This window comes from Lepisma saccharinum, chromosome 17, assembly GCF_977018435.1.
Source record: "Lepisma saccharinum chromosome 17, izLepSacc3.1, whole genome shotgun sequence".
Taxonomy (NCBI): Eukaryota; Metazoa; Arthropoda; class Insecta; order Zygentoma; family Lepismatidae; genus Lepisma; species Lepisma saccharinum.
This window is the reverse complement of record NC_139245.1, coordinates 41,723,566-41,750,623: the sequence shown is the minus strand read 5'-3', so window position 1 is coordinate 41,750,623 and position 27,058 is coordinate 41,723,566. Positions and strand designations below refer to the sequence as shown.

General features: G+C 36.9%; 1 protein-coding gene across 1 annotated transcript in view; it reads left to right on the top strand.

Moving 5' to 3' along the window:
- The window catches only part of LOC146001282 (WD repeat-containing protein 89), a 56,899-nt gene that overhangs the window by 15,273 nt on the left and 14,568 nt on the right, over window positions 1-27,058 (top strand). Inside the window, exons 5-8 of the mRNA XM_083138582.1 lie at window positions 9,838-10,013; window positions 10,284-10,415; window positions 12,986-13,129; window positions 22,136-22,230. Of these exons, the coding sequence (XP_082994708.1) occupies window positions 9,838-10,013; window positions 10,284-10,415; window positions 12,986-13,129; window positions 22,136-22,230 (547 nt within the window). The remainder of the gene's footprint in view (window positions 1-9,837; window positions 10,014-10,283; window positions 10,416-12,985; window positions 13,130-22,135; window positions 22,231-27,058) is intronic.

Sequence of the window (27,058 nt, the reverse complement as noted above, 5' to 3'; positions counted from 1 at the left end):
TTGTCTTGTGTAGTATCGGTGGTGTGTATGTATATGTCTTGTGTTGTAGTTGTGCTGTCTAGTATGTATGTGTAGTAGTTGTGCTGTCTAGTATGTTGGTTTTGTCTTGCGTAGTAGTTGTGCTGTCTAATTTGTTTGTGTTTGTCTTGTGTAGTATTTGTGGTGTGTTTGTGTTTATATTTTGTTGTAGTTGTGATGTGTTTGTGTGTGTCTTGTGTAGTAGTTGTGCTGTCTAATGTGTTTGTGTTCGTCTTGTGTAGTAGTTCCTCCATTCATATTGGGGGTTAGGCGTAGAGCTGACAACTCTGCACTGTAAAAACACATGTCAAGAAACAACAATTTAAGGCCATGGATGTTCCCAAGGTAAAATATTCCGGAGGTAAAATAGTCCCCCGTTCGGATCTCCGGGTGGGGACTACTTTGGGAGGTCTCTGGACTAAGGATAAGATCTATGTTAGGAAGAAGGATATTAAATTAGGCACCTGGAATGTTCTGAGCCTTTACCGGCCTGGGGCATTTCAGTGTACAGTTAATGAGATAGTTAAGTATAAATTAGATGTAGTAGCTGTCCAGGAAGTTAGGTGGCCAGGAGAAGGGAATTGTAAAACTAAAAATTATACTTTTTTCTATGGTGGTACTGAAAATCATAATTTTGGAACAGGCTTTTTCATAAATAATAGAATTATATCGGCTCTTAAAACAGTAGAATTTATTAATGATAGGATATCATATGCAGTTTTACAGGGTAGGTGGTGTAAAATTATTTTAATAAACATACATGCACCAACGGAAGATAAAGATGATAATACTAAAGATGATTTTTATGCAGAGTTAGAACAGGTCTTTGATAAATTTTCTCAGTATGATATGAAAATTCTGTTAGGTGACTGTAATGCACAAATTGGCAAAGAAGAGACATTTAAACCCACGATTGGTAAAGAAAGTCTTCATGAATTAAGTAATGATAATGGTATAAGATTGATTACTTTTTCAACCTCAAAGAATTTAATTGTGAAAAGTACCACTTTTAAACATAAAGATATCCATAAATATACCTGGTCTTCTCCAGATGGTAAAACTCACAATCAGATAGATCATATTCTCATTGATAAGAGAAGGCATACTAGTATAATTGACGTTCGTACACATAGAGGTGCTGACTGTGCTAGTGACCATTATTTAGTAATTGCTAAATTAAGAGAAAGACTCTCAGTGATAAATCATAAGCAACAAAATCTAAAAGTTCTAAAATTTGATACAGGAAAGTTTACTGATGAAAGAATTAAGAAAGATTACCAAATTAAACTGTCAAATAGATTTGATGTTTTGCAGGATTTAAATGATGATGAAAATATAAATGAAACAGACGTAAATAAGAATTGGGAGCACATACGTAATGCAATAGAATCAGCAGCTAAAGAAAGTATAGGATACCATAAACCGAGAAAAAGTAAGCCATGGTTTGATAATGAATGTCATAATCTAATAGAAATAAGAAATCAGGCTAGACTTAGGTGGTTAAATAACTCTGATGATACAAATCTAAACAATTATAATAGAATAAAGCGAGAAGTTAACCGCACGTTTAGAAGTAAAAAAAGAGATTACTTGAAAACCAAAATTAACGAAATTGAAACAAACAGCAAAAATAAAAATATCAGAGATTTATATAAAGGTGTAAATGAATTTAGAAAGGGGTGGCAACCTAAAGTAAACTTGATAAAAGATAAAGACGGTGATTTTCTAGCTGACCCAAGTGATATTCTAAATAGATGGAAGAACTACTTTAATGACCTTTTAAATGTCCATGTAGGAGATAAATCAGAAGTGAATGAAGTACACACAGCAGAACCTTTAGTTCCAGAACCCAACTTGACTGAAGTTAAAGATGCTATTAAAAGGCTAAAGAATAACAAAGCACCTGGCATTGATTTAATACCAGCTGAGTTAATTAAATATGGTGGAAATTCATTAATGTATCAAATTCATAAATTAATCTGTTTAATATGGAATAAAGAAGAAATCCCTCAACAGTGGAAAGAATCCATAATTGTTCCTGTGTTTAAAAAAGGTGATAAAATGAACTGCAATAATTACCGTGGAATTTCTCTACTCTCAACAACATATAAAATATTATCTAACATTCTTTTAACAAGACTAACCCCATATGCTAATGAAATTATAGGTGATTATCAATGTGGATTTAAACGTAACAGATCAACTACAGATCAAATTTTTCACATCAGACAGACACTTGAAAAAAAGTGGGAATATAATCAAAATGTCCATCAGCTATTCATTGATTTCAAAAAAGCATATGATTCGGTCAAAAGAGATAAATTATATAATATATTAGTGGAGTTTGGAATACCTAAGAAGCTTGTTAGTATGATAAAAATATGCACCAGTGAAACAGAAAGTAAAATTCGTGTGGGTATTAATATGTCTGACAAATTTACAATTCATGATGGGTTAAAACAAGGAGATGCATTATCTCCATTGCTCTTTAATTTTGCCTTAGAATATGCTGTTAGGAAGGTAAAAGAAACTAAAGAAGGACTAAAATTAAATGGTGTGACTCAGTTGTTAGCATATGCAGATGATGTAGACTTACTGGGGGATGATGTGAATACAATTAAGAATAATGCTAAAATATTTTTCAAAACTGCTAAAGAGATAGGTTTGGAAGTTAACAAAGAGAAAACTAAATATATGCTTACAGGCCGAAACCAAGTGTTAGGTAATAATCAAAATCTAATTATTGATAACAACTCGTTTGAACCAGTTTCCAAATTCAAATACTTAGGAGTAATATTAACAAATGAAAATTATATTAAAGAGGAAATAAAAAGTAGGCTTAATTCAGGAAATGCATGTTACTTCTCTCTTCATAAACTTTTGTCTTCTCGTTTAATATCTAAGAAACTGAAAGTTAAAATATACAAAACAGTAATTTTGCCTGTAGTATTATATGCATGTGAAACTTGGTCCCTTACATTGAAAGAGGAACATAAATTGAGAGTATTTGAAAATAAGATCCTTAGGAAAATATTTGGACCTAAAAGGGATGAGGAGACAGGTGAGTGGAGAAGGTTACATAATTTAGAACTACATAATTTGTATTCATGTCCAGATATTATTAGAATAATTAAATCAAGAAGACTTAGGTGGGCAGGCCATGTGGCACGAATGGGAGAGGAAAGAGGAGTTTACAGGATTCTTGTTGGGAAACCTGATGGTAAGAGACCTGTAGGAAGGCCAAGACGAAGATGGAGGGACAACGTTGAGATGGACCTAAGGGAAATCGGTAGGGATGGAAAAGAGTATATAGAACTTGCTCAAAATAGGGAAACATGGAAGGCCTGTGTTGCTGCAGCCATGAACCTTCGGGTTTAAGAAGGCTAGAGAGTTAGTTAGTTAGTTTCCCATTTCACAATTCATTTTAAACAAACATAACTATGTCATCTTACCCAGAGTTACCTTGTATGTTGATTGTATATGTATGTGTTGATCAGTATGCGTCCATTTGTGTAATATTATGTTTTTAGTTCCACCTCATGTCCTCACTGTACCCCTTAGGACTGGAAAAGCAAACTATTCGCCAACAACCGGAAACGATCTATGTACCTGAAAGATCATAATCAGGTGAAAATGCACAAAATCAAATGATCTCTCAAGTGCCGGATGAGGAACTCCCTTTAGTACGTACGAAGGGGTGCTTCGAATAGTGGATAAGAACCCATGGAGCCGGCCCCCGTGGCGGAGTGGTTAGCACATCGCGCTACAACGACAGGGGTCCCGGGTTCGAATCCTGGCCTGGGAATGGATATTTGTGAGTGTATATTCATCAATTTTATCATGTTATCTATCACTCATCCCCATCTTCACAAATTAGCCAAAAGTGGCACAAAAAGCGAAGTAAAATATAGCAAATCAAACCAAACAGCCAGTGCAGGGGGGGGGGGGGTTATAACCCGGCTACCATTCTCCTCATAAGGGGATACAAATATTGGGAGGGCCAGTTGTCCCGAGGTAACAGGACCCTAGGTTGGACTCGTAATACATGAAATATCATCTGCATAAAAGACACAACATGAGATTTGGAACATGGAAGATCGTCACTACTACTGGAAAGGATAGTGAAGTAGAAGCGATGCAAAAATATAAATTTTAGATGACTGGAATTAGAAAAAAGGAAGAAGAAGAAATTTAGTAAAGCCCTACGTGCATTGTGCAATAATCTCTGAACAAGTCGTTGAAAATCTATCGAAAGGAAGTGACGTCAAATGAAACGTAATTTTTCTCCTACTGCTCTGTGTATGAATCAATGCTGCGTTTCTGTGTAACAATAGAAACTAGAAGTAACGTGTTCTATTTGCTTGTGTATGATAATAACAACAGTACATTATTATTTTCTTCGGGTACTCTAGAAATCAGTATTGACAAGAGATTCTCTCCCCGCAGGAAATAAAAATTCTGGGTACACACTTTACTACAAAGAGAGAGAGATATCTGTAAATGCTAAAGTTTAAGATTTGGCACATGTAATGAAAAATTTCGCTATCGAAGAGTTTTACTCATATTACTGCAGTTCAGTTACATTTTCCTTGGAGTTTAATGAGCAATTCACATGCTCGATTTTTGGAATTATCGTTCTGTCTGTTTCCGTTCGTTCCTTCGTGTGTGTGTGAAGGGGACATGTGTATAAATTGATAATCGCGTTTCTATATCACGCTGATGCCACCTGATTTGCGTGAAAATTTAACCACTAATTTGGCCACGACAACTGAAACAAAGCCCACCAAAAATGTTTCAACCACCATTGAAAAATTACTGGTGACGTCACTGCTTATCTCAATTGGGGGGGGGGAGTAGAACATCGCGCTGCGACGCCAGGGGTCCCGAGTTCGAATCCTGGCTTGGGCATGGACGTTTCTGATGTCTATTCATCAATCTCATCATACCATCACTCATCCCCATCTTCGCAAATTAGCCAAAAGTGGCCCAAGAAGCGAAGTAAAATAAATCATTTTTTTTTTCAATGAGAGGGCGGGCGGTTGGCCCTATTTTCTCGAGGAACAACCGCTCCCTGGAGATAAGCAGTGGCGTCACCAGTAATTTCTCTTGGGGTGGGTTCAAGGGTAGTTGACACTTTTTTCGGGAGGTTCTGGGCTATCATAGTTTCCTCAGCCAAAATCGAAATTTAAAAAGATGATTTCTCATTTGTTGATTTTCTTACAAACTGTAGTTCAGTAAAACGTGATAGGAGCTTGACTGGCGTAGGAACATTTTGAACAGGTGAAGAAAGCTGGGAGGGAAGTGACGGATTCTGAAGTGATCGTTGGAAGATAGACCTTGCTAGGATATTGCGTCACGCCACTGGTTGACAGAGATTTCTGACCCCGGGGAGGGGGGAATAGAATTTGGTGTCTCGTTACCTTATTTCAGCATTATTTCAGCATACTTTTATTTATGCCGAAATTATTTTTCATGGGAAAGAAATATTTGAATTGACTTACCTATTAAAAGGTTTCAACTCCTAGTAGAGCGATCGAGACCATTTATCTTATTTGCAAATAAAAAATTATATTGATTTAACACAATATACGAGTTTCTCGCAGCACCGCCATATTTACGAGCCGACTTGCAAACAAAAAGTAGGAAAGTAACTACGCGTTGCATAAAAGACAGAATGAGTGAAACAGTGAAATTAGATATATTCCACTTTCTGAGGTTGTATTATTTAATATTACTTGTATTATTTTACTGTTCTTGGTTATTGAAATACTGTTAATTTATAATGTTCGTAAAAATAACACTATTTTCTGGTGAGATATTTTGATTTTGCCTTGACGTTGTATTTATTTGTGCCTTTAATATATTTTTATGTCTATTTTCTTCAGATTGAAACATAATTTCTATTACGATTTTTAATAGCGATATGAATGATTATTTCATATGTAGTCCCAGGTAGTCAAATGTTGCTTTCGGTGTGAACTGTCTGGCCTTCTATAACCAATGGGAGTCGCAAATGTCAGTGTTGGCCAAGCATCTTGAGGATTGAAAAGGAGAAGGCTTCGCCAAGAAAGTCAAATAACAGCGACAACTAGTTCGATTGATTTATTTATTTGGTTTATTTTCTGCCAGTTTCGGCTAATCGCGAAGATGAGAATGAGTGATATGATATTATGAAATTGATAAAAGAACACTCACAAAAAACATCCATACCCAAGACTGGATTTCGAACCCGGGAATCCTGGCGTCGTAGCGCGCTGTGCTAACCATTTGACCACGAAGGTCGGCACGGCACGATAAAGACAATTGGACTCGTTGCGCTGAGCAGGTGTTATCCAAAGATAAGCCACTCGGCAGGTATTGAACCTCACACGACATTTTCACCAAGGAGTTTATTATTCCAAAACTGGGTGGCGCAGAACTGACTTCTGTTCTAAAGGCTCTAGGTTCGAATTATGGCCATGGTTTGGATATTTTAGTGCATTTGTTCTATTCCCTGCTTCATCGGCTCAACATTTAACCTCGAGTTTCCGAGCCACTGTATAATGTGTTCCCACCTGGGATTGAACCCGGTCCCTTTGATCACAAGGCGACAGCGTTATCCACTACGCTATCGAGAAGGCCTGAAATGCAGATTTTGGAATTTATTGGTAACAACACGGAATAACCATCACCAAAACAATCGCATAGGAAATTCCAACCCAACCTGAGTCGCTGGTCAACCTTGACTTGGGGGACAGACAGAAATCAAAACAAAAGCAGTCGAAGGGTGTTGGTTGAATGTTCTGCGACGAAGGAATTTACAGTCCCGGAAGGATGGGGTGGGGAGCTTGAACTTACTTTGGGTCGGCGCGTGTTTCGTATTTTGTGGGCGAAAGTTTTATTTTTGCGTATACTATTTTTCGCTATTTGTAAGTAAAATACAGAGTGCGAGTGAGTAACTTATATTTTAGGAAAGGAATCAAATGGCAACATTGTACACAGATAACACTGTATAACACTTCCTTATAGTAGTTTGGGAACATTCAACTACACCTTTCATTTTTTTTTCGCTAAATTAAATTGAAATGTAGAACAACCTTCGCATCTTGTCTAGTCTAACGCATAACATACGGCCAAAGTACATCTACGTTTCGTGTGCTGCACTAAGGATGGGTAAATTGTAGAGGAAGAACTGCAGCGACGGAAGAAAATGCAAATGAAACGGGGAACTATATTCCATCGCGGTATAAGCCACACTCTTGCGTTGGGCCCGCTCGCGAAACTATCGTTGGTGGCTGCTAGTAATTTGGAAGTTTCACCACCAGATGTCTCAGACGTAAGGGTGGCAAACTCGTCTCCTTGATCCATCGCGTTAATGTTAGTGTTTTCAGTTGAACGTAGGGGTGCAGAAGAAAATTAAGGGGCACACAAGAAACCCCCCCCCCTGGCGCTGCCCCTGTCTGTAATACTGATTAATCCTGCATTAGGCACAATTTGTTGTACATACTTAGTTATGTTGGTTACACCTGTTACCCAATAACTCTCTTTAATGTATGATATACACTGTCAGTGGTATTGGTGAGTGTTATAAGAACTCCCCTTTGCTTAACATCTCTAAAAGAAGTAACTTTAAATGCTGGCAAATATGGCAAAATGTGTGGCATGCTACTAAAGTTAACGTCACGTGCTTGGTTTACAGTTGTCAATTTCATGCCTAAATGTGGAGTAGCGTCTTCACTTTCGGTCATGTGGTTACTTTCATCACTTGCACACACTTCCCTGCCCTCCTCTCCAACATTAACTCACTTTCGTGAAACATCTGGATCTGCTGTGTGCTTTGACATTTTTCTTGTTACATATTTAGGTCCGTGGTTGATAACTGTCACCCAAGAGTAATGTTTGCGTTTGCTGCCCGGTAGGACCCTGATTGTCTCTCTGGAATGGATGGTATCACCATAGAGCTGAGTTCACCGCGATCTTCTTAAGGTGTAAAGAAAATGAAGGCACTTACTAAAACTATAACGATATATTAATGATAAATATGTACACGTGACACGTAATTACACTGTCCTGCACTCCTGCCTCAGTAAACTGTTTATATGAAATTGGAAGCCGGTTTTACAATAACACGTCACTAGTTCTTCACTGAATGATATCAGCACTATAATGTTCCTGTGAAACTGAACTACATATCACTGCACTTCACTGATATGCTGAATGAAACGTAGCCACGTTAGGCTTACGTATTTGATGAATATCCGCAACGCGGTGACTCGGCTGTTGCCGGAGTGACTTCTGCACGAACACTGGCGGAATTAAGCTACCGCGCAAAGATGGCGGCAACTAGGCACCGCACCCGATATGAACTGACCAATGGGAGTGCAGGTTTTTTAAAGCACTGGATATACACAAAATAAGCAATTCCTTATATAGAAACAAATGCATTAGCAAAATGAGCAAGAGAAAAGTTCTGTTATTTGCGAATACAAGAATATATAAAAAGATATATCGTGGTTAGTTTCTAGAGATAATTCTCCAACAAGTAAATTTTTTAATATTACATTACTTGGAAGTGCACCTGAGCTTAGAACAAGGACAAAGAAAGAGCTTTCGGCAAGAAAGCATCTGTTCATGCACAGCATAATTCAGTGTTGCAATCTGGCAATGAATAATGCTGACACTGGTCACACACCTAATGAAGGGTTAATCATCAGCCAAGAATTGAAAATCCTGTTAATATTTATTGCTTTGTACTGTAAGTTTAATTTGCACAAGACTGCAGGTTTTTAAATGGAAGTTCAATACAAGTTCTCTTTAACTTTAACAAAAGATATTTTCATTTCTAATTTTAACATACAGTGTATCAGAACTCTCAGTAGTTGTACTTTTATTGTGTGCCACGTGTTCAAGAGCCTATGGCTTAACATGTAGTAGAAATGTATACGCATGTATAATGTGCACCCTGGTTTTTGTTTGGGAAAAGTGACAAACAATTACATCTCGTACATAATGCACAGTACAATCCAGGTTCAAGAAATGGTTTTCTTAGTTGTATGTCTTAAAAGCTGTTGCTATGCCAATCAAGACTGAATGATGACATACCTATTCAATGAGTAACCTTTTGCTATGTGGACCAAGAGGAAATATCCTCTTGCGTAAACAATATCTCACCAACCCATGCCATGTCTCTCTCTTCCTCCACTGTGTTTAGCATCCCAAAGCTTCCATTCTTAATCACCTTATTTACTCTGTAATAGTAGAAAGCAAGATCAATTATTTTTTTCTTTTTCCTTATCTTTTCTTTCATCCAAAGTACCATACAAATCAGAACGTTCCTTCATATTGTGATGGGCTTATTTCACCCACATTGCACATTAGTGTCACCATCTTGAATGGAATATTGTTGTCATATTCAGAAACTGCAAAATTTTAGCTTTACAACGATATAACATGATAGGGTTCCATAACATGAAAAATCAATTCAAGTGTCACAAAATCGTGGAATAACTCTGTACGTTTTTATGTTGGCTGTCTGAATTATTCTGTGCATAATACGTACCACAGTTTTTGGCGACAAAAATTTTGGAAAAAAGTGTGCATTATACATGAGTAAATACGGTATGTAGGAAAAGCTGAAATCACCATCAGTGGTACACAATTGAAGTTTGTCCTGAGATTTACCTTTATGTTAACTTATATTTATCAGCACTAAAGTGCTACTCTAGGAACTTCAAAGAACTTGAGTTTGATGGTGAAAAGTGGATAAAAATAGAGGAAAACCAGATCAAATACATTTCATGTATTATGTTAAATGGAAAGTAACATGTTTTTGCTTTTCAGATAGTACAGAAGGTTCACCAAAACCCTTGACGAGCTTTGATACTGCTCCTAGTGATCGATTTCTGTGTGCAGGAACTGAACTCATTGAGGAAGATTCGTTTCTTCTTTTCTGGGATGTCCGTTCATCTAGTCTGCTGGGTGGATACTGGGAATCTCACGAGGATGACGTTACTCAGGTAGAATGCTCACTTACCATTTACACTACATTGACCAGTTTCTTGCTTTTGTAATGTTTCTTTGTAAATAGCATTCGTGTTTATATACATATATTTTGGTGTAGTATAATTCTTTCACATTGCTGAAACAGTTGATCATAACTTAGTCCCACGTTAGTGTTTGATGCTGCAAACCATAGATATGGAAATTTGTAAATAAATAATGATTGTGTAATACAACAAAAATAAATGTGTACATTTTTTGTGTGATGTATGATGTATTTTTTGTAGGTCTGTTTCCATCCATCTGTTGCAGACTTAATGGCCACGGGTTCTACTGATGGCTTGATAAATGTATTTGATATTGGCAAAGAAAAAGAAGGTGATGCATTGCTTCACTGTTTGAATTCTGAATCATCTGTGGTAAGCAAAATATTGAAATTATAGTCTATTTTAATGTTGGTATAATTTCTGTGTACCAGTAAGTACATATTGACCATGAATCATCATTTGTTCATACCAATCCTCTTCTGAGGTTTTATTATTATTATTACTACTAAATTAATCATCACAGCCTTTCTCTTATTGCTCAGTCTCATCTCTGATGGTTCTGGGTTCACAACCCCCAAACACAGAGGATCAACTATTCTTTTAGCTTTCTCTATCCTGCATTTTTCTTTGTTTTGTATGTTTCTTCACTTACTGGATATCGAATTTATTACTTATATTTATTCAATTTTTTTGATACATCTGTCAACCTGAAGCTGCCTTCAACGGCTATTTCATCTTTGTATTTCCATTGAAAATTGGAGAACAGTGCGTATAGACTTGTTAACTATCTGTTACAATGATATTTCTTAATATTGTTATGGCTACACCCAGCACAAAGCCTCATCGAGGAGAAAAATACGTACTGATAAATAGGGGCATGCATATTTGAGTTTGACGAAAACATGAAATGTGAAATAACGCATGGTAATGTTAATTTTTCATGTTTTTGGAAGGTGTGAGGTGCATTTTGATACCATGTTTTGTCACGAAATGATGCAAAATGATTTGCAAAATGCAAAATAAACTCTTAAACACAAAATTTACAGTTTATTTACTGAGACAACACTTTCTGAAGTTCAAATTATCCTGCAAGTTATACACGGAAAATTGATTAATTCTGCTGTAAATATTCGAGAAGCAACCATGAACTCCTTTACACAGGAATAAACTTAATACTCGGATAATCATGTAAATGTGCTGTTAAAAGTGAAATGTTAATGTGCAATAGGTGTAGTTTGTTAATCAAATTTAGGGTTAAATTCACCATTTTAACACCGATATGCCATTTTATATATCGCTTTTGATACCGAAATGTGCCCAGTTTTTGTAGCGATATGTTGATCTTACCTTAAGGGAGCTTTCATACCAATACAACAAACGACACATTAGAAATCAATGCAACCTGGCAAGCTGCACATATCACGTGCCGCTCAGACTGGGCCGTTTTTTCAACAGTGTGCATTGTACCAACTTGGTTGCTTGCACTTGCACATGCAGTAGCTGCTTACCTATAGACTGAAGGAGCTTGTGTGCATCACTTGTCACTTCGATATGAACTCCAGCTGTCCACTGTTTCTTGTTGCTTTGGTTTAAAATCTGCCTAAGTCTGTATGATGTAAAGAAAAAGCGTTTGTTTCATATAAATTCTGAAATAAGGAAACTGGGATAATATATTTGATTGAAACTTAAATACTTAAATGATTCATAGATGGCAGCACTATGAAAGAAACATTCCACTGTTGTTTTGCTCCATCCTTCAGATGAGCTTGCGCCAAGTTTCAATTCTGCATGTTGTGTAGTCTTTGATCGATGTTCAAAAAAGAAGACACTGAGACGATTTCCCCAAAAAAGGTGCTGTCATAAAACTTTGCTTCTTTAAGGGGAAAGCCAAGATGATCCTGTTCTTGGTGAATCTTCCCCCTCATTTAAAACAGTCCACTCAAGGGTTGCTGAATTCAACTACTGTCACTGGATGCCCAGATGAGCTGACAAGTTCAGACACAATGTTCTTTTGAATGATCAATACATGTAGTTGAAAGTTAGAGAAATAGCAGTTATGTTGTGTAACTTGGTTGAACATGTTTACAACATCTTACATGAACATTTGGGTATGAGGAAACTTTATGCTCGATGACTATCATGTTTGCTCACATTACACCTGGAACATGTTTGAGATGGTCTCTCATCTGAGTGTTAGCAGCATTTCAAGTGCAACACAAATGAAATTTTTGCACCGGTGTAACTGTTGATCAGATGTAGGTCCACCACTGCACATGGTGACATGGTTGGTCGTTGACTTAGGAATATTAGAATGGTTGGTCGTTGACTTAGGAATATTAGAAGAAGAGTCGCGACACCTACACCATCTGCAGGAAATGTCATGGCACAGTAGGCTGGGATGCACAGGACACAATTTTCATTAACTTCTTGGAGGAAACAAAAACAGTTACTGGTAAGTAGTACTCAAATTTATTACAGACTTTGAGCAATGAATTGAGAGAAAGTGACCACATATCTCTATCACCAGGACAACTCAACTGCTCACACTTCAGCAGTTTCTATGGGTAATATTCATGAACTGAAGTTTGAATTGTAGAAGCATCCAGCCTACTTGCCAGATTTAGCCCTGTTTCACTGCCATATGTTCTAGATCTGAAGAAATGGCTCAGAGATAAAATTTTCTGGGAAAATTGAAGTGGTACAAGCTGTGGACAATTATTTTGCAGTGAGTTGAGTTGAGTTGAAAGGAGATCATTTTGAAGAATACATATAAGTGGATTCAAAATAATTTGTATTTTCCTTGCTGTTGTCCTTATGAGATCACCCAGATTGGAAACAGCTAAGATGCAGGTGGAGTTCAACTGGAGGCCCATTGCATAGTGTATCATACACAAGAACTTGATTGTGTGTTGTGTTAAGACATTTTTCTGTTCTTTTGATAGGGTAAACTTCGTTGGTTTTCTCAAGAAGGGAAGGACAGAAGCCTCTCCTGCATAACACACACAGAAGACTTACAGTTGTGGAGGATAGAAGATGGTGCACCTTTCTTGACATTTTCCAGGGACAAAGTAGCCGAATCTCTGCAGGTAACTTATAATTTGTTCTACTACCGGATGTCTACCAGTCATAAAAGTCAAGGAAAAGTAAAGGGTAGGTCAAAAAGTCAACAAATTATACTTGTAGTGTGTACATAGAACGTGCAAGTTTTCCAACATTTTATTCATGTTATACATGGAATAATTCCGACAGCCACATTAAATCATGTATTTCCCACGATTTTTTCAACTTCTATCAAAACCATTTGCATCACAGAGCAAAGTGTGCAGGGTTCTAACAGGACATCAAGTGCGTATCTACCGTCACAAGGGAGCCACATCTTCAGTATTTGTCCCGCGAGATGTGTTTTGAATTACCAAGCTAAATGCGCACCATTGGCATTTGTCGAGCGAGAAAACATGGAGTTCAGTCGTTAGGGCATCTGACTACCATGCGAGAGACCCGGGGTCAATCCCCTGCAGTGGAGAACCGGGATCTTTTCCACTTATTCAAACTGCTCCGGCACCCACCCAGCATCATATCAAGCAGGTACCTGGAGGAAACTTTGAGGGATAAAGGTAGCCAGGAGCATGGTGCTGATCACATCACCCCCACCTTCAGCCGTGATCAAGAAAGTGTGGCGACCTAACTTCACACCTATATGCCTTCATGGCTTGGTGCTAAGAACAGGGGAGCACTTTACTTTTACTTCCTCAAAAATCTATTCCAACATATCAAACTGTCACGAAAATATGTAGACCATGTGACCTACAATTTAAAATAATAGTTTAAAAGCACAATGGAGTATTAAGTTTCGGTATATTTGTCAGAAAAATGTTTTGAAACAAAGATGCGAATTTTGGGAAACGTAACACTAACAAGTCAAAAAATATAATGCCAATTTTTGGTGCCATCATATATCAGTATCTGTCATGTGAGAATGATTGATTTAAAATTTTTGTGTGGGTCGCCACTTATGGTCATTATGCACTCTTCATTATATACGGGGAAAATTCCATTATCTAAAACCCTTATCTTAAAATTAAAAAGGGGGTATGGAAAATTACTTTCAAGATATCAAACTTTCAGAAGAGGTGTAGGCCATGTGACTTACAATTTGAAACAGTAGTTTAAAGACACCATGAAGGTATAATTTCAGCTATTTGCCAGAAAATGCGCTAAAATGAAAATGTGAATTCTGGGAAAAATAACACCGAATAGTAAAAATAAAAAAAATACACCAATTTGAAAAACAGAAAAATCAAGGTCCCTAACGATTTGGCATAAATAAAACAAGAATATCAGTTGTAATTAGTAACAGTGAGTCCTAACCTAATTTTCGTCATAATCACCACCGTTGTTCTGCCATTTGTCGTAGCATGGCACTAAATTTTCTATGCCCATGGCATGTGGGTCTGACAGCAAAGACTGGAACTATCTCTACCAAAGTATAGCTGTGAAATCCTTGTCCTGCCAGAAACGTCTTCAGTTAAACAGAGAGATGAAAGGCTGTACATGCAAGGCCAGGGCTGTACAGGAAGTGGTCCAAGGTCTCTCACCTGAAGTGATGCAAAGGGCCCACTTGTACTCAGCTGTATGGGGTTGTGCACATTCGATTGGCCTTCCGTGAATTGTCTACATCATCGTCTGACCATACTATCACTCACGACGTCCGGTCTACACATCTCACACGATTGCTGGTGGCTCTGTGCCAAATTCTGAGCGTGCAAAAATCTGATTACTACACGTAGGCTACATCGCAGTCGGTGGGAGACTTTATGAGAGCTGCAATCTTTAACCTACAACTGTCCTAATACGGCTGCATTGCGACTGTACCAGATTACAGCTACATGCTACTTCTTCCTGCCTACATGTGTGTGAGTTGTTCTCCGACCACTAGTGCTGCGTACAGTCAACTCTCGATTCTACGACCCCAGGTATAACAACCCTCTCGAAGTAACAACCTTTTCCCGGGAACTGTGAAAGATTTGGAAAAAAAGTTGAAAAATTGAAGCAAATCGGCCAATCATTCCCTTTACGAGCGCTCTACCGCTCACAATTGGGTCTGAACTAAAAATAGACACCACCACACCATGCTTGAGTGATATCCAATAGCACTTAACCTCTGCCCTCCCCCTACCTCAAGCGCACCAATGTTACCCCGCACCCGACGGCTGCTAGCCAACGTGCCAGGCTTGTTTTGCCACGCTTGCTCTTGGATACGCGAGAAGAGAAGATTGAATGTGCTTGAATGTTATTTTAAATCGACTTGACTTGTTTCCTGGTCCTAAGAGCTGCTGAAAACTCGGGGAGGAGGAGCCCGAAATGACTGCTGGACTTGCAGTCTTTGCCAATGTGTATGGCAGGTCAAGCTCTTTCATCGATAAATACACCACCTTGACAGATAAGATAGCAGGAATGTTCGAAAATACAGATGCGTGACGCCTGGAAGTCTGGCCCATCTGTCCAGCTCTGACCTAGATTTCAGCAGGTTCACGTGAGTGAGCAACTCTCGGCCTTGTAGCTGACAACTTCCGGTAACCACTTTCATTCAAAGCGTGTTCTTTGTTCCCTGCAACACTTCATAAAAAAAGCGAAACTGTTATAGATAATCAAAACCACATAGGCGAACTAAAGATCGCCAACCTGCTTAATTCGTTGTCATCCAGGTTTCCACAAAAGTTTACTTCGATCTTATGTGCATCATAACTCCAGTTTCCCACTTCATATGTTTTCCTAATTGTGTCGATGTCGTAATATCTGCCAAAAAAGTGTTCCGTTGACTGACTGACTTCTCCCTCTTTTCCTGTCAGCAAACATGGGGGTGGGGGGAGGCGATGCCAATTCTTTCAGCCACGATTTTTTTGCTCGCGTGTGCACACGGGCTGATTACAGGCGAGGGTGGAAAAGGACCCACCCCTCTTCCTTTCCATTGACATCTAAAATGGAGCAACCAGTTCTGGATATATTCTTGAAAACTAACAAAAACCATAGAACAAGTAAAAAAAATTGAAAAGTGACCCCCCCCCCTTCCTTAGCTCATTCTCCGCCACTGGTGTGCACGGCAATGTTGATAATTGCATAATTCAGGTCTTTTTTTTTATGCTGTTGTCTGCATAGGAAATATTGCCCGTATTATTGTCTGTTGCTTGGTAAAAAGTAAAGCAAGGGTCAGTAAAAGTTCCCTCTTTGACAGTTGCGTTATCTTTAAAATGCTGGGATTTTTCTCTTCCACCACCTGTTGCTCGAACTTCCAGCCACTGTTTTTACGATGCAGCTGGCGCCAGTGTTTTGTCTAGCGTCTGCAAAGCTCTTGCTTGCCGATAACATTGATGACTCATCCAGCGCGAAGGAAAAAGTTATTGTTTTGAATCTCCCAAAGCTGGTTTGATTTGACAATAATGAAATTCGATCTCCAGAAAGGAAAACAATAGTTAAAACAACTTCATGTTCTGGGCCTTCTGATAAGCAAATCTGTAAATTTAATTTGCATTAGCTTTTCTTCAGAACCATTCATGTGGGGGAAAAAAAAAGGAAAGTGTTCAATGTAGGAATGGTCGCCGAGACCGATTAAAAAGACATTATTCAAGGTGAAAACGTTTGGAGGGGTGGGTGTTTGAGATTGAGAATACTCGTAAATCCAACATTAAATCGTCGATTAACATGAGAGTAAATAAGGATATACCATTTGATATGTGAAAATGCGCAGTTTCATAAAGCTTGTTTTCAGTTCATTTTATGCTAATGGGCTAATCAGGACTAAATATACAGTTTAAAGTGAAATTCAATTCCAAACCCTAATGATTATCGACTGGGACGCTGTTTAATGACCTGTCCTAGAATACACATTGGGTGAAAACGGATCGCAAGTTGCGCGTTTCCTTTTTCACGCTGGATTACAATGCAAGTCAAGGAAGGAGTTTGGACTGCTCCCTTAAATGGGGGAGGAGGGTGAATGAAGTTGGTTGAAGCAAAGAAAAGTGACTTTTTTTTACGATGTATTTTACACAGCCGAACCAGAATGAAAATTACAGCCCTGCCTTTTTTTTTTTGTCTGGTACGTAGAGATTGTGTGTTGTTTCTCCCGAGAGATCTAATCTTACCAGTTAATCTTGTAACAGACAATGATCCAGTAAACCCGTATAAAATCCAACATTCATTCTGCCCGATTATCTCCAGACTTTTGCTGGCACCAGTGTGACTGGTGTCAAGATTCTTCGAGTTTCGCTTGCAATTAACGAGAGATTGTTTTCCTTTCCATTGGTCTGTGCAAACGGGTTTCTCATGAACTATAATTGTAAGAATTTCCTGGAAAAGCAACGCCTGTGCACAATTGAAAGAAGGTAACATTATTTTAAATTCTTTTTTGTGAAAACATTTTCATGTTCTATTTTCCTTCTCACAACACGCATCCTGTGCATAACAGGTTGTATAACTACCAGGATAAATGGTGTTACCATCTCCTAGGCATCTTTGTGTCCATTTGAGCTTCGTTTAAACTGAAAATTGGTGCAGATTCCAATAACGACCCCTTCGAATTAACGACCCTTTTCCCGGGAACTGTGAAATCGAGAGTTGACTGTATATAGCTTTTTTCAGGATGCTTCTCGTATATGAACTTTAAGAAGCATTTATTATTAAAGTAAGAATCACGAACCTTCCGACCTTCTGTAAACAACCGTCTCACTTCGAGTAACGTATCACTCCGTGCCAGCTGTTCGTGAATGGTGCGGTCATCATATGCTGCTCACTTGCAACCTTTAATTTTACGTAACATGGAAAAACGTATTCTTATTTTAACTGATAATCTACACATTGAAGTATAATACATTTTCTACAAGTGATTAAATACGTCTTCTTGTTCAAGAATGAACATATTTTTCTACGCCAAAAGTTCAATTTATCTGACACTGGGTTAACAGATCCCCCTTCCCCCCTCCTCTCTCAGTATGACAGCGCCAAAGTTATACAAGAGAGATAGAGAGAGAGAGAGAGAGAGAGAGAGAGATTTGTTTCAGTAACTCAAGCCTTTTGCTTTTATTTCCACCAAATTATTGCCCAACATTGTTGACATGTGGAGTATTGTTTTCTCCTTTGTGCAACAAATACCGCTAGTTTTAGCAGAAGCTAAACAAAGATAAGCTGGGGAATAAAAAGAGATTGTTTATCTTTCTCTCGGTTTCTCGTGCACTAGAAAACAAGAAGACGATAATAAGCACATTATTTATGCACGTCTCATGCAAGTAATGTATTTTCTTACCTTGATTCAGCAGTTCCTTTTTGAACTTGAGGCATTTTCGGCGCTAGACATCATCCTGTCAGAGTACGGTCTGTCAAATTTGCTTGCCAAAAAGGAACTCAACCTGGCACAAGAGGCGATTTAACGTCGACTGCTAAAATTGGGGAGATCGTCATCAATCATCACTATCAACATCTTCTCCACAGTGGACAGGATGGCTCTTTGATTGAAAGAATACGAAAGCACCTCGCATTGTATTGCGCTTATCTCAAAATCGGTGTACTTGTTTATACGAGCAACAATGTGTTTTTTTTTTGCGGGACTCGCAACTTGACCGGTCGTTTTCCTTTCTTTCACCACACCAAAAACTTCCTTTCTTTCAACACAACAAAAACACAAAGACGCAGACACACAATTACACTTGGGCACCAACTTCACTGCTTGCTCAGGATAGCACCGACACAACGTCACATAAACGTTAAGAACAACCTGCTTCTTGCCACTTTTCAAACGGCTGTATTTCCGAAAGACTACTCTGAAAACACGGTAGACCTTCCTGCACGCATGGAAGTCGCCATGTTCGAAACTGGCGCTATTTTCTTGCTGTTCACGTGATCAATTGTAATTTATACAATAATCACGTATTATTATTATAAACATAAACCTTTAATGAAAATATATTTTAAAATTTATAATCCAATGTGATTTACACGTTTTTCTTCCATTAGCGTACTTTCATAGAACGGACTACATGATGCGGAAGAAATCCGTTATTAAGCTGTTGCCAACCACAATACTTCTCACTAAGTCAAGTACAGAAACGGAAGTGGTATGTCGATTGTCGGCATATGATAGTGTGATTTCACATTGTCAGTGACGATCCTCCGGGGATGGGGAAGGGGGTGGGATGCAGGAGTCGATCTATAATACAGAGGTGTTCACCATCCGGATGGTGACATCCTCACACTCCGGAATACTTTTGCGGGTGAAGGAGGGCAGGCCGAGGGTGAGGGAGGTTGATTTAAAATGAGCACCTCACAACAAGAGAGAAGAAAAATGTGACAATATTTAAAAATTCACCCCCAAATGTGCATTTTATTTTATATGTAGCGTACAATAAAATGTGACTGCCTCAAAATATTTATGTATTCTACAGTTTTCTTTCCCCACTTTTATGCTTCTCTAAGTTGCCGTTTTAATTTCCCTTGGTGTCTTTGTTGCATAATTATTAATTTAGTCAATCAAATCATATGTATTAGCTTACTTTCGTTATCTATAATAATAAATCATAACACTTTCCAACATCAAATAAATTTAATGAAGAAACCCCGGTTTCAAAATGTAATTTATCTCATGTGTCACATTCTTCTAGCAAGGTTTTTTTAGTAAAAGATGAGAGAAAATTAATCCTTTGGTACGGAACCATCTTACTTCTGGGGGATAAGATGTACATTTTGTATTTGATTTTTTTAATTTAGCATTACTTTTCTTCCACGTTTGGCTAATCCCGACGATGAGAATGAGTGATTGTCAGATGAAATTGATGAAGGGATACTCACAAATAACACCCATGCCGGGATTCGAGCCAGGGAACTTCGATGATGAGTCTGAAAATCGGCCACCAGGCAAGATGTACATTTATTAAACTTTTTTTTTAACATACATTCAATAACTTTCAACAGGTCATCACTCAGTGATACACTGCTTATACCGCATCTGTTGACAAATGGAATGTTTTTACACCTTGTAGGCTATGTGGATTATTTTTTTCCATAAGTTTGCAACACTGTTAGGGTACACATGCTTTTGTTTACAGGTCTTAAGTTCTATGATTCTCACTTTAGTGTGTTCCTGTTTTAATGTGTGCTTAGCTAAATCACGTACCTATACAATGCAATTCTATAAATTCCTTGCATTAAATTTCTAATATCTACATACCCTTTTCATCAGCAATAATGGTATAACTGCATGTTGTCAGTTTCACAGTACCTCACTTGGATACACTGTACTGAAGCAGAAATCACATTGATAATGTAAGGAAATATGACACTTTCTTTTGTACAATTCAATTGTTTCACTTACTGTATATGCAAGAGTTAAGTTGTTTGCTTTACAGAGAAGAGAGAAGTAGCTTTATGCATCAAAAAATGAGTCTGTACTCATGGTTTCTTGCAAGCAGAGGGTTCCAAACCTCAGTGGAAATATCAACATATAATACCAAGAATGTATAAGGAGACTGATAAATTACAAATTGTATTTCTTAATCAATCACTCTTCACTCTTATCTCATTTAGTCGTAACTTTAAAAATAATCAAGTATTTTATTTTAAACTTACTATGTATGATAAAATTCCGTAATCCTTCCCTAGCTTGTGAATTGTAATAATTTCCAAATTCACTATTTTGCTGTTTGAATTTAAATCATAGAGAATAGAGAAATTAAGTCAATTCCATAGAACATAATATTGGTACTTAACAAATCCATACCTGGATCTGTATGAGTTTATTATTTCTATTTGCAAAAACATCGATTTAGTTTAGTTTGTAATTGTCAGGGGAAAATGTAAATTTTGTCTTGGAAAACCTGGAAGAGTCAGGGAATTTCATTTTTGCTTGTTTGTAGCCACTCTGTGGATGCATTAATAGATAAAGCAAGTCTAATTCTAATTGTTAAATACAGCTTCAATTTTCATCTTGACTGGCTTTTTGGTATGGGTTTTTCATTAAATGAATATTTATTTTCTTAATTCCTAATTTCCAACTTTACTTGAGTAGGTGGTCGAATAAATAAAGATTAAGAATTTTGGAAGACACTCAGTACTAGTATAGCCTGGTTGGCACAGTTTTTGCTCTGGAACTGAAAGGAAAGGGGGGCAGTTTGCTACTCCCTTATTTTTATTCTGATAATAATAAGAAATTTTTTTCTGTAAAACATGTGATACATAGGCATGTCAAAATAAGCAAATTGAATAGTATAAGTTTTGTCTACATGTAGTTATCTAAATATAATATTACAAAGATAATTATGTTACAAAATGGTCATACATGCAGAAGAGGAATATATCTAAGTATGTATTTCCATACATGTGCTACATACATATACTAGTCTTCCATTCTACAGTAAAACCTCGTTAATCCAGACAGGCAAAAGAAGAAGAAAAAGCCGAATGCAAGGTTTTAAATGTGGCTAGAAGTCAACAAGAGAACTTCCCAAAGAAGAAACAGTCAACCTCTGATGAAATTCTGTTTCCCGCAGACTTTGTACTGTACTGTATAGTGTATTTATGCCCATGCCCTTTAAATACACCATAATAAACGTGTTCTGTTGCTATAAATGGGGTTTTAATGCACTTTCTTATGTTCTTTTAGGTTATTTCAGTTAATCTGGACTTTCATTAAACCGGTCAACTTATCCCCCCCCCCCTTTAGTCCAGATTAACAAGGTTTTACTGCATTTTCCAAGAATTCAGTTAGGTTGTACAGTGCTTTATGTAACCAATAATCTTTCATGGTTAACATTGTACTTGCAGAAAGTCCTTAAAGTCAGCAATGGTGGATAACAATCTCTCATAATAAGACTAGGAATTTTCACATATTATATTTGATCCATCTGTCAATTTTGAAAATGTTGATTTACATCATGGTTAAATTTTAAGATTTTTATATTATTACATATTATTGTCATAATATCAGTTTTCTTATGATGGTATTATTTTGTGGACAATAGGAAAAGGCAATTTTGATATTTTAAAAGTTCTATTAACTCACAAGTAAGCTAGATTATTTTATTTATATGCAGACATATATTATATTGCAGAGGAAGCAAGCAGACAATTGTTACCTCGTAGATGTTCATCACACAACAGAGAGCGATAAACTAATGGTATTGGCTGGATCAAATTCCAAAAATGGGTATGTTCACATAAATAGCTTATCAGAATGTGTTTCTCTTTATTTTTCTTGTATGTAAGCATTGCTTGCATTATAGAATTATTTTCCTGTAGTTTACGGTTATTACAAGAAAACAGTTTTCTTTGTGACGTTTCAGGAGAACACACGCTCCTTTCATCAGACATTTATTTTCATTTTGACTAAAGATACAGTTATAACAATGGTTATAACTGTATCTTTAAAAAGAACAAGTTATATACAACAACAATAAAAGAAGGGAAGCAGTTAATGTCACTGGTAAAATATAAACTAAAAACATTGACAACAGATTATTTATAAATCTTACGGATATTGAGGTACCTGATGAGTATATAGAAATTTTTCAATTCGGAATGAAATTTTCAGTTGGTAGTGCTTATATACACAAGGAAGATTTTGTGATTTCAATAGAAAAAGCACTGAATTTCTTAGATGATGAGGAGGAAAAGAGAAAATTACGAAGTCTTACACATGATGCTCTTGATGAACGGTTAAGTTTTGAATACAACAGAAGAAATAACAGAGGTCCAAAATACACAGAATGGGAGAAAGAGCATATAAGGTTGGGGGAAAAAGTTCATGGCTTCAAGATCTGGTTGAAAGAAAACTACATTTTCTTAATAAAATCGGACAAGGAAAATAAACCTGTCCTTATCCGAATTAAGGACTATAAAGAAAAAAATGGAAGAATGTTTCAAAGTAAACAATTTCACAGAAACCTCTCGAAACCCTATAACTAAAATAATAAATGAGGTAAAGAAAGTAATTGAAAGCAGTATCACGATACCAAGAGAAATTAAGAAAAAACTCATTGTCAAAAGTTCAACCCTGCCGATTGCCTTTGGACTACCAAAAACTCACAAACTGGGAACTCCAATACGACCCATCATTGCAACTTTCACACATCCTCCATACAAACTATCCAAATATTTAGTTGAAAGACTTGCTATAATTAAACAACAAACAAAATTCAGTTGAAAGACTTGCTATAATTAAACAACAAACAAAATTCAGTGTTAAAAATGCATACGAAGTGAAACAGAAACTAAAAAATATTGTTTGGAATAATGAGTATCGTATTGCAAGTTTTGATGTTGAAAATTTATATCCTAGTGTCCCAATAGAAGGTGCCACAGATGCATTACACAGATGGCTTATTGAGATGAAGGTTAACCCAGTAGAATCATGGGAAATGGTTCGATGGTTTACTGTATGTGCAAATTACAATTACTTTATATTTGATGGCAAAATCTATCAGCAAAGTAATGGTCTATCAATGGGAAACCCAGTATCCGGAATCATCTCCAGCATTTTCTTTCATTACATAGAATCTCCAATTGTTAATGCGATAGGTGCGGATATCAAACTCTACATCAGATATGTAGATGATGTGCTAATTATTGCTAAAAATGAGAACACCATCATGGACATATTTAAATTGTTAAATGAATCACATCGTCGCATAAAATTCACTTGCGAACCCACGAATAACAATGTAATTTCTTTCCTTGATCTGCAAATTAAAACAACTGACTCAACAATTCAAACATCAGTCCATAGGAAAAAATTAGCGGGGGAAAAATACATCCATGCCAATTCAGAACATTCGCGTATAACAATGGATAACATATTTTTAATTTTTTTCCTGAGAGCACAAAGACTATGTTCTTATAATGAGGATATCAAAAATGAAGAAGAAAGGCTGTTTAATATAGCAAAAGAAAATGGCTTTCACACTAACAGAATAAACCAAATCAAAAAACAAGTCGCAAGAAAACTAAAGGAAAAGAGAAATACAGACAAAGATGAAAAATCTGTTAAAAAGAAATTTGTGTGCATTCCATTCCACAAGGGATTCTCACATAAAATTGCAAAAATTTTTAGAAGTTTTAATTTCAAAATTGTTTTTAAATCACCAAGAAGTTTGGAATGTACATTTAATGAATTCAAAATGAGAAACTCTCTACCAGATGTGGAAACCACAGGAATATATAAGTTGTTCATGTTCAAAGGATTATGTGGGACAAACAGCAAGGAAAATTGCAATAAGATGGCACGAACACGATTTGGACATTATAAATCTAAACCCAAGAACAGGTTTGTCAACTCATATCATCGAAGAGAAGCATTTGATTAAAAAGAGAAGGGTTTTAAAAAGATTAACGGGAAACACAGAGTTGAATGTCTGGGAAGCTTCATTTATTGCAGAAGAACACTGGAATAAATTAAATAATGAAAACTGTAACATCAGTGGCGTGCGGTGATAAATCAGGCAGGGGAACAGGTCACCTGCACTTGCTCCCCATCGCATGGGTGTCGTAATATAATACAATAGATCAAGTAAAATTCAACCCTTATTGAAATGTCAGAAGTGACAAACATGAGGCACTTTAAAATTATATGACAATAATAATTTTAAAGCAAATGTGATATAATATAAAGAAAACATTAAAAATAAAATTGTTGATGCGCAACAAAGAAAAATTTGATATAAATTTGTGAGTCATCAGAGAAAGAAAATAATATTTTGTCGTGACCTGTTTCATCTCTTTATTCGTAGATTAAGTTGACGTTTTTTCATAGAGTTGAGTATTCTTGTAATTCAAACTTTCTCAATCCAATAATGGCACACAGATGGTTGAGTTTTTCATGACGTTCGCTAGATTAGTCAGGGTGGCTACTGTAGGACCATAGTAAAATTCAAGTATAATTCCCGGTTTTCAAAGCGAACTTTACAAAAATTCAAGCAGATGTTTTCTCTATTTGAAACTAAGGTTTTACAGTCTCTCACCACCCACACACATACACACAAACAAATACTTATATTAACAATATATGGTTTGTGCGATTCCAATGAATCCAATAATTCTAATTCACTTGGACGGTACATATATATAATTTAAGGCGCGGATTTTACATTTGTCATTTCACATAGCTACTCGGCAGTAGGAAAATATGACAAAATGAGGGCGGACTACCGAGAAAAAGTATAGGTAACCCCTCCCTTACAAAAATCCTGAGCACGCCACTGCTACTCGGGACTATAAATACATCTACAAACACAAGTCACATATGTTACGGGAAATAGTAATCTACGAAAAATTGTTAATTCTATAAGAATTTTAAATTTACCATCAACTTCAAGATATTTTATCTTGCAATAATCTTCAGTCTATCAGATGGATTGTTCTTCAGAGAACACTAACAAAGCAAATGGATTGAGAGAATTCTGTTTTATTTTCCACGCAGCTTTATTTACCTTCCTCAATAAAAATAAAACCTAAACTGTGAAAAACTTGTTTCAGGTCATTAATAAATATGTATAAATTCAATGGAATTGGGATTTGAAAAAGTTGCAATTTTTCGTGTCTACAGAGAAAATTTCAAGCAGAATTCACGCACAATTCCCGGAGCCAATAATTCACGCATAATTCCCGGAATTCAAGGAATTCCCGGTGAGTAGCCACCCTGTTAGTAGAAGTTGTTAATGTGACAAAACCCGACCTGTTCCAGACTCCCTTCTCAGGATTAAACAAGGACAACAATATAATTTGCCACTGGTAGAATATCCAGTTAATAATTTACAGAGTTGTAGTAACTCGTTTGAAAATGCTCTGTGTATGATTTCGTTTTAGTTTTTAATTCAGTTAGAATATGTGTTGGTTTGTTGTATTTTCTGCAAAGTTCAATGAACTAAAGGCTTTCGTCCTCAGCCGATCAATCATACAACACTCGCAACATTCGCTTCTTGTCCTGCCACTGCATGCCTTGAAACTTTGGTCTTGGGGTTGGTGGAACAGGTGGATGTGAGCTGTTCCCTCGGAAGCTATTTCCCAGCGTTTAGCCAAGGCATTTAGCAGATGCTTAGACTGTAGAAGATTTTTCCAGTTCGTTATGAATGTCGGACGCAAGTTCTCAACGATATTAGGAAGTTATGGACTTTCTACACTCAAAAGTATCACTTATGACGCGATTAAACTTCAGCACATAGCAAAAACTGGAAGAAAAGTGAATCCGCAATATCTATCTGAGGGAACAGCTAGAGCGTTCAGCTTCCGTGGTGCCTTGGGGATCGTTTACTTTCGCGCATGGTCGGAAATACTCGGCTTCAGACAGTAGAGGGCATGATACTAAGAGACCATGGTAGAGCATGGGGTGAGAACCATGATGCGTTGGGGGTAGGTGACGTCAACAAACATCCAGCCACGGTGAAAGATTTTGTTCAGTGTTACTTTTGGAAACGTTGATTTCGAGAGAAAAGTGTTCTTATTATGTTAATATAAATAATTTAAATAGCCCAAAAGCGCAGTAAGTAGGAGGGAACAGCCTGTTCCCTCTGTTCCATGGAGGGACTTTAGTCAAAATGAAAATAAATGTCTGATGAAAGGAGCGTGTGTTCTCCTGAAACGTCACAAAGAAAACTGTTTTCTTATGCTTGTAATAACCGTAAACTACAGGAAAATAATGTTTCTCTTTATGTAGCAGAAAGGAGCCAAACAAGAAGAAACACCATACACATTTAAAAATACATTTTCATGTGTTCTTTGTTTCTCGTGTATGTTCTTGCTCTTTGGCAGACAAGATGAATGCAGTGAGTATATTGTGCATTAGTATGTGCTAAGCTTTTCAAGCGTACATTCTTTGGCTTTGTCTCTTTCATTCAGTCTTCTGTGGGCTAATTGATCAATATCATAAGATTTCAACCCAAAATAGATATTTTTCATGTTATGTGCAAATTTGTAATTTCTCAAATCATTTCCTTTTTGCTGCTAGTGGTGTTTGCGTTTAAAGTAGTTAAATCTTGAACATT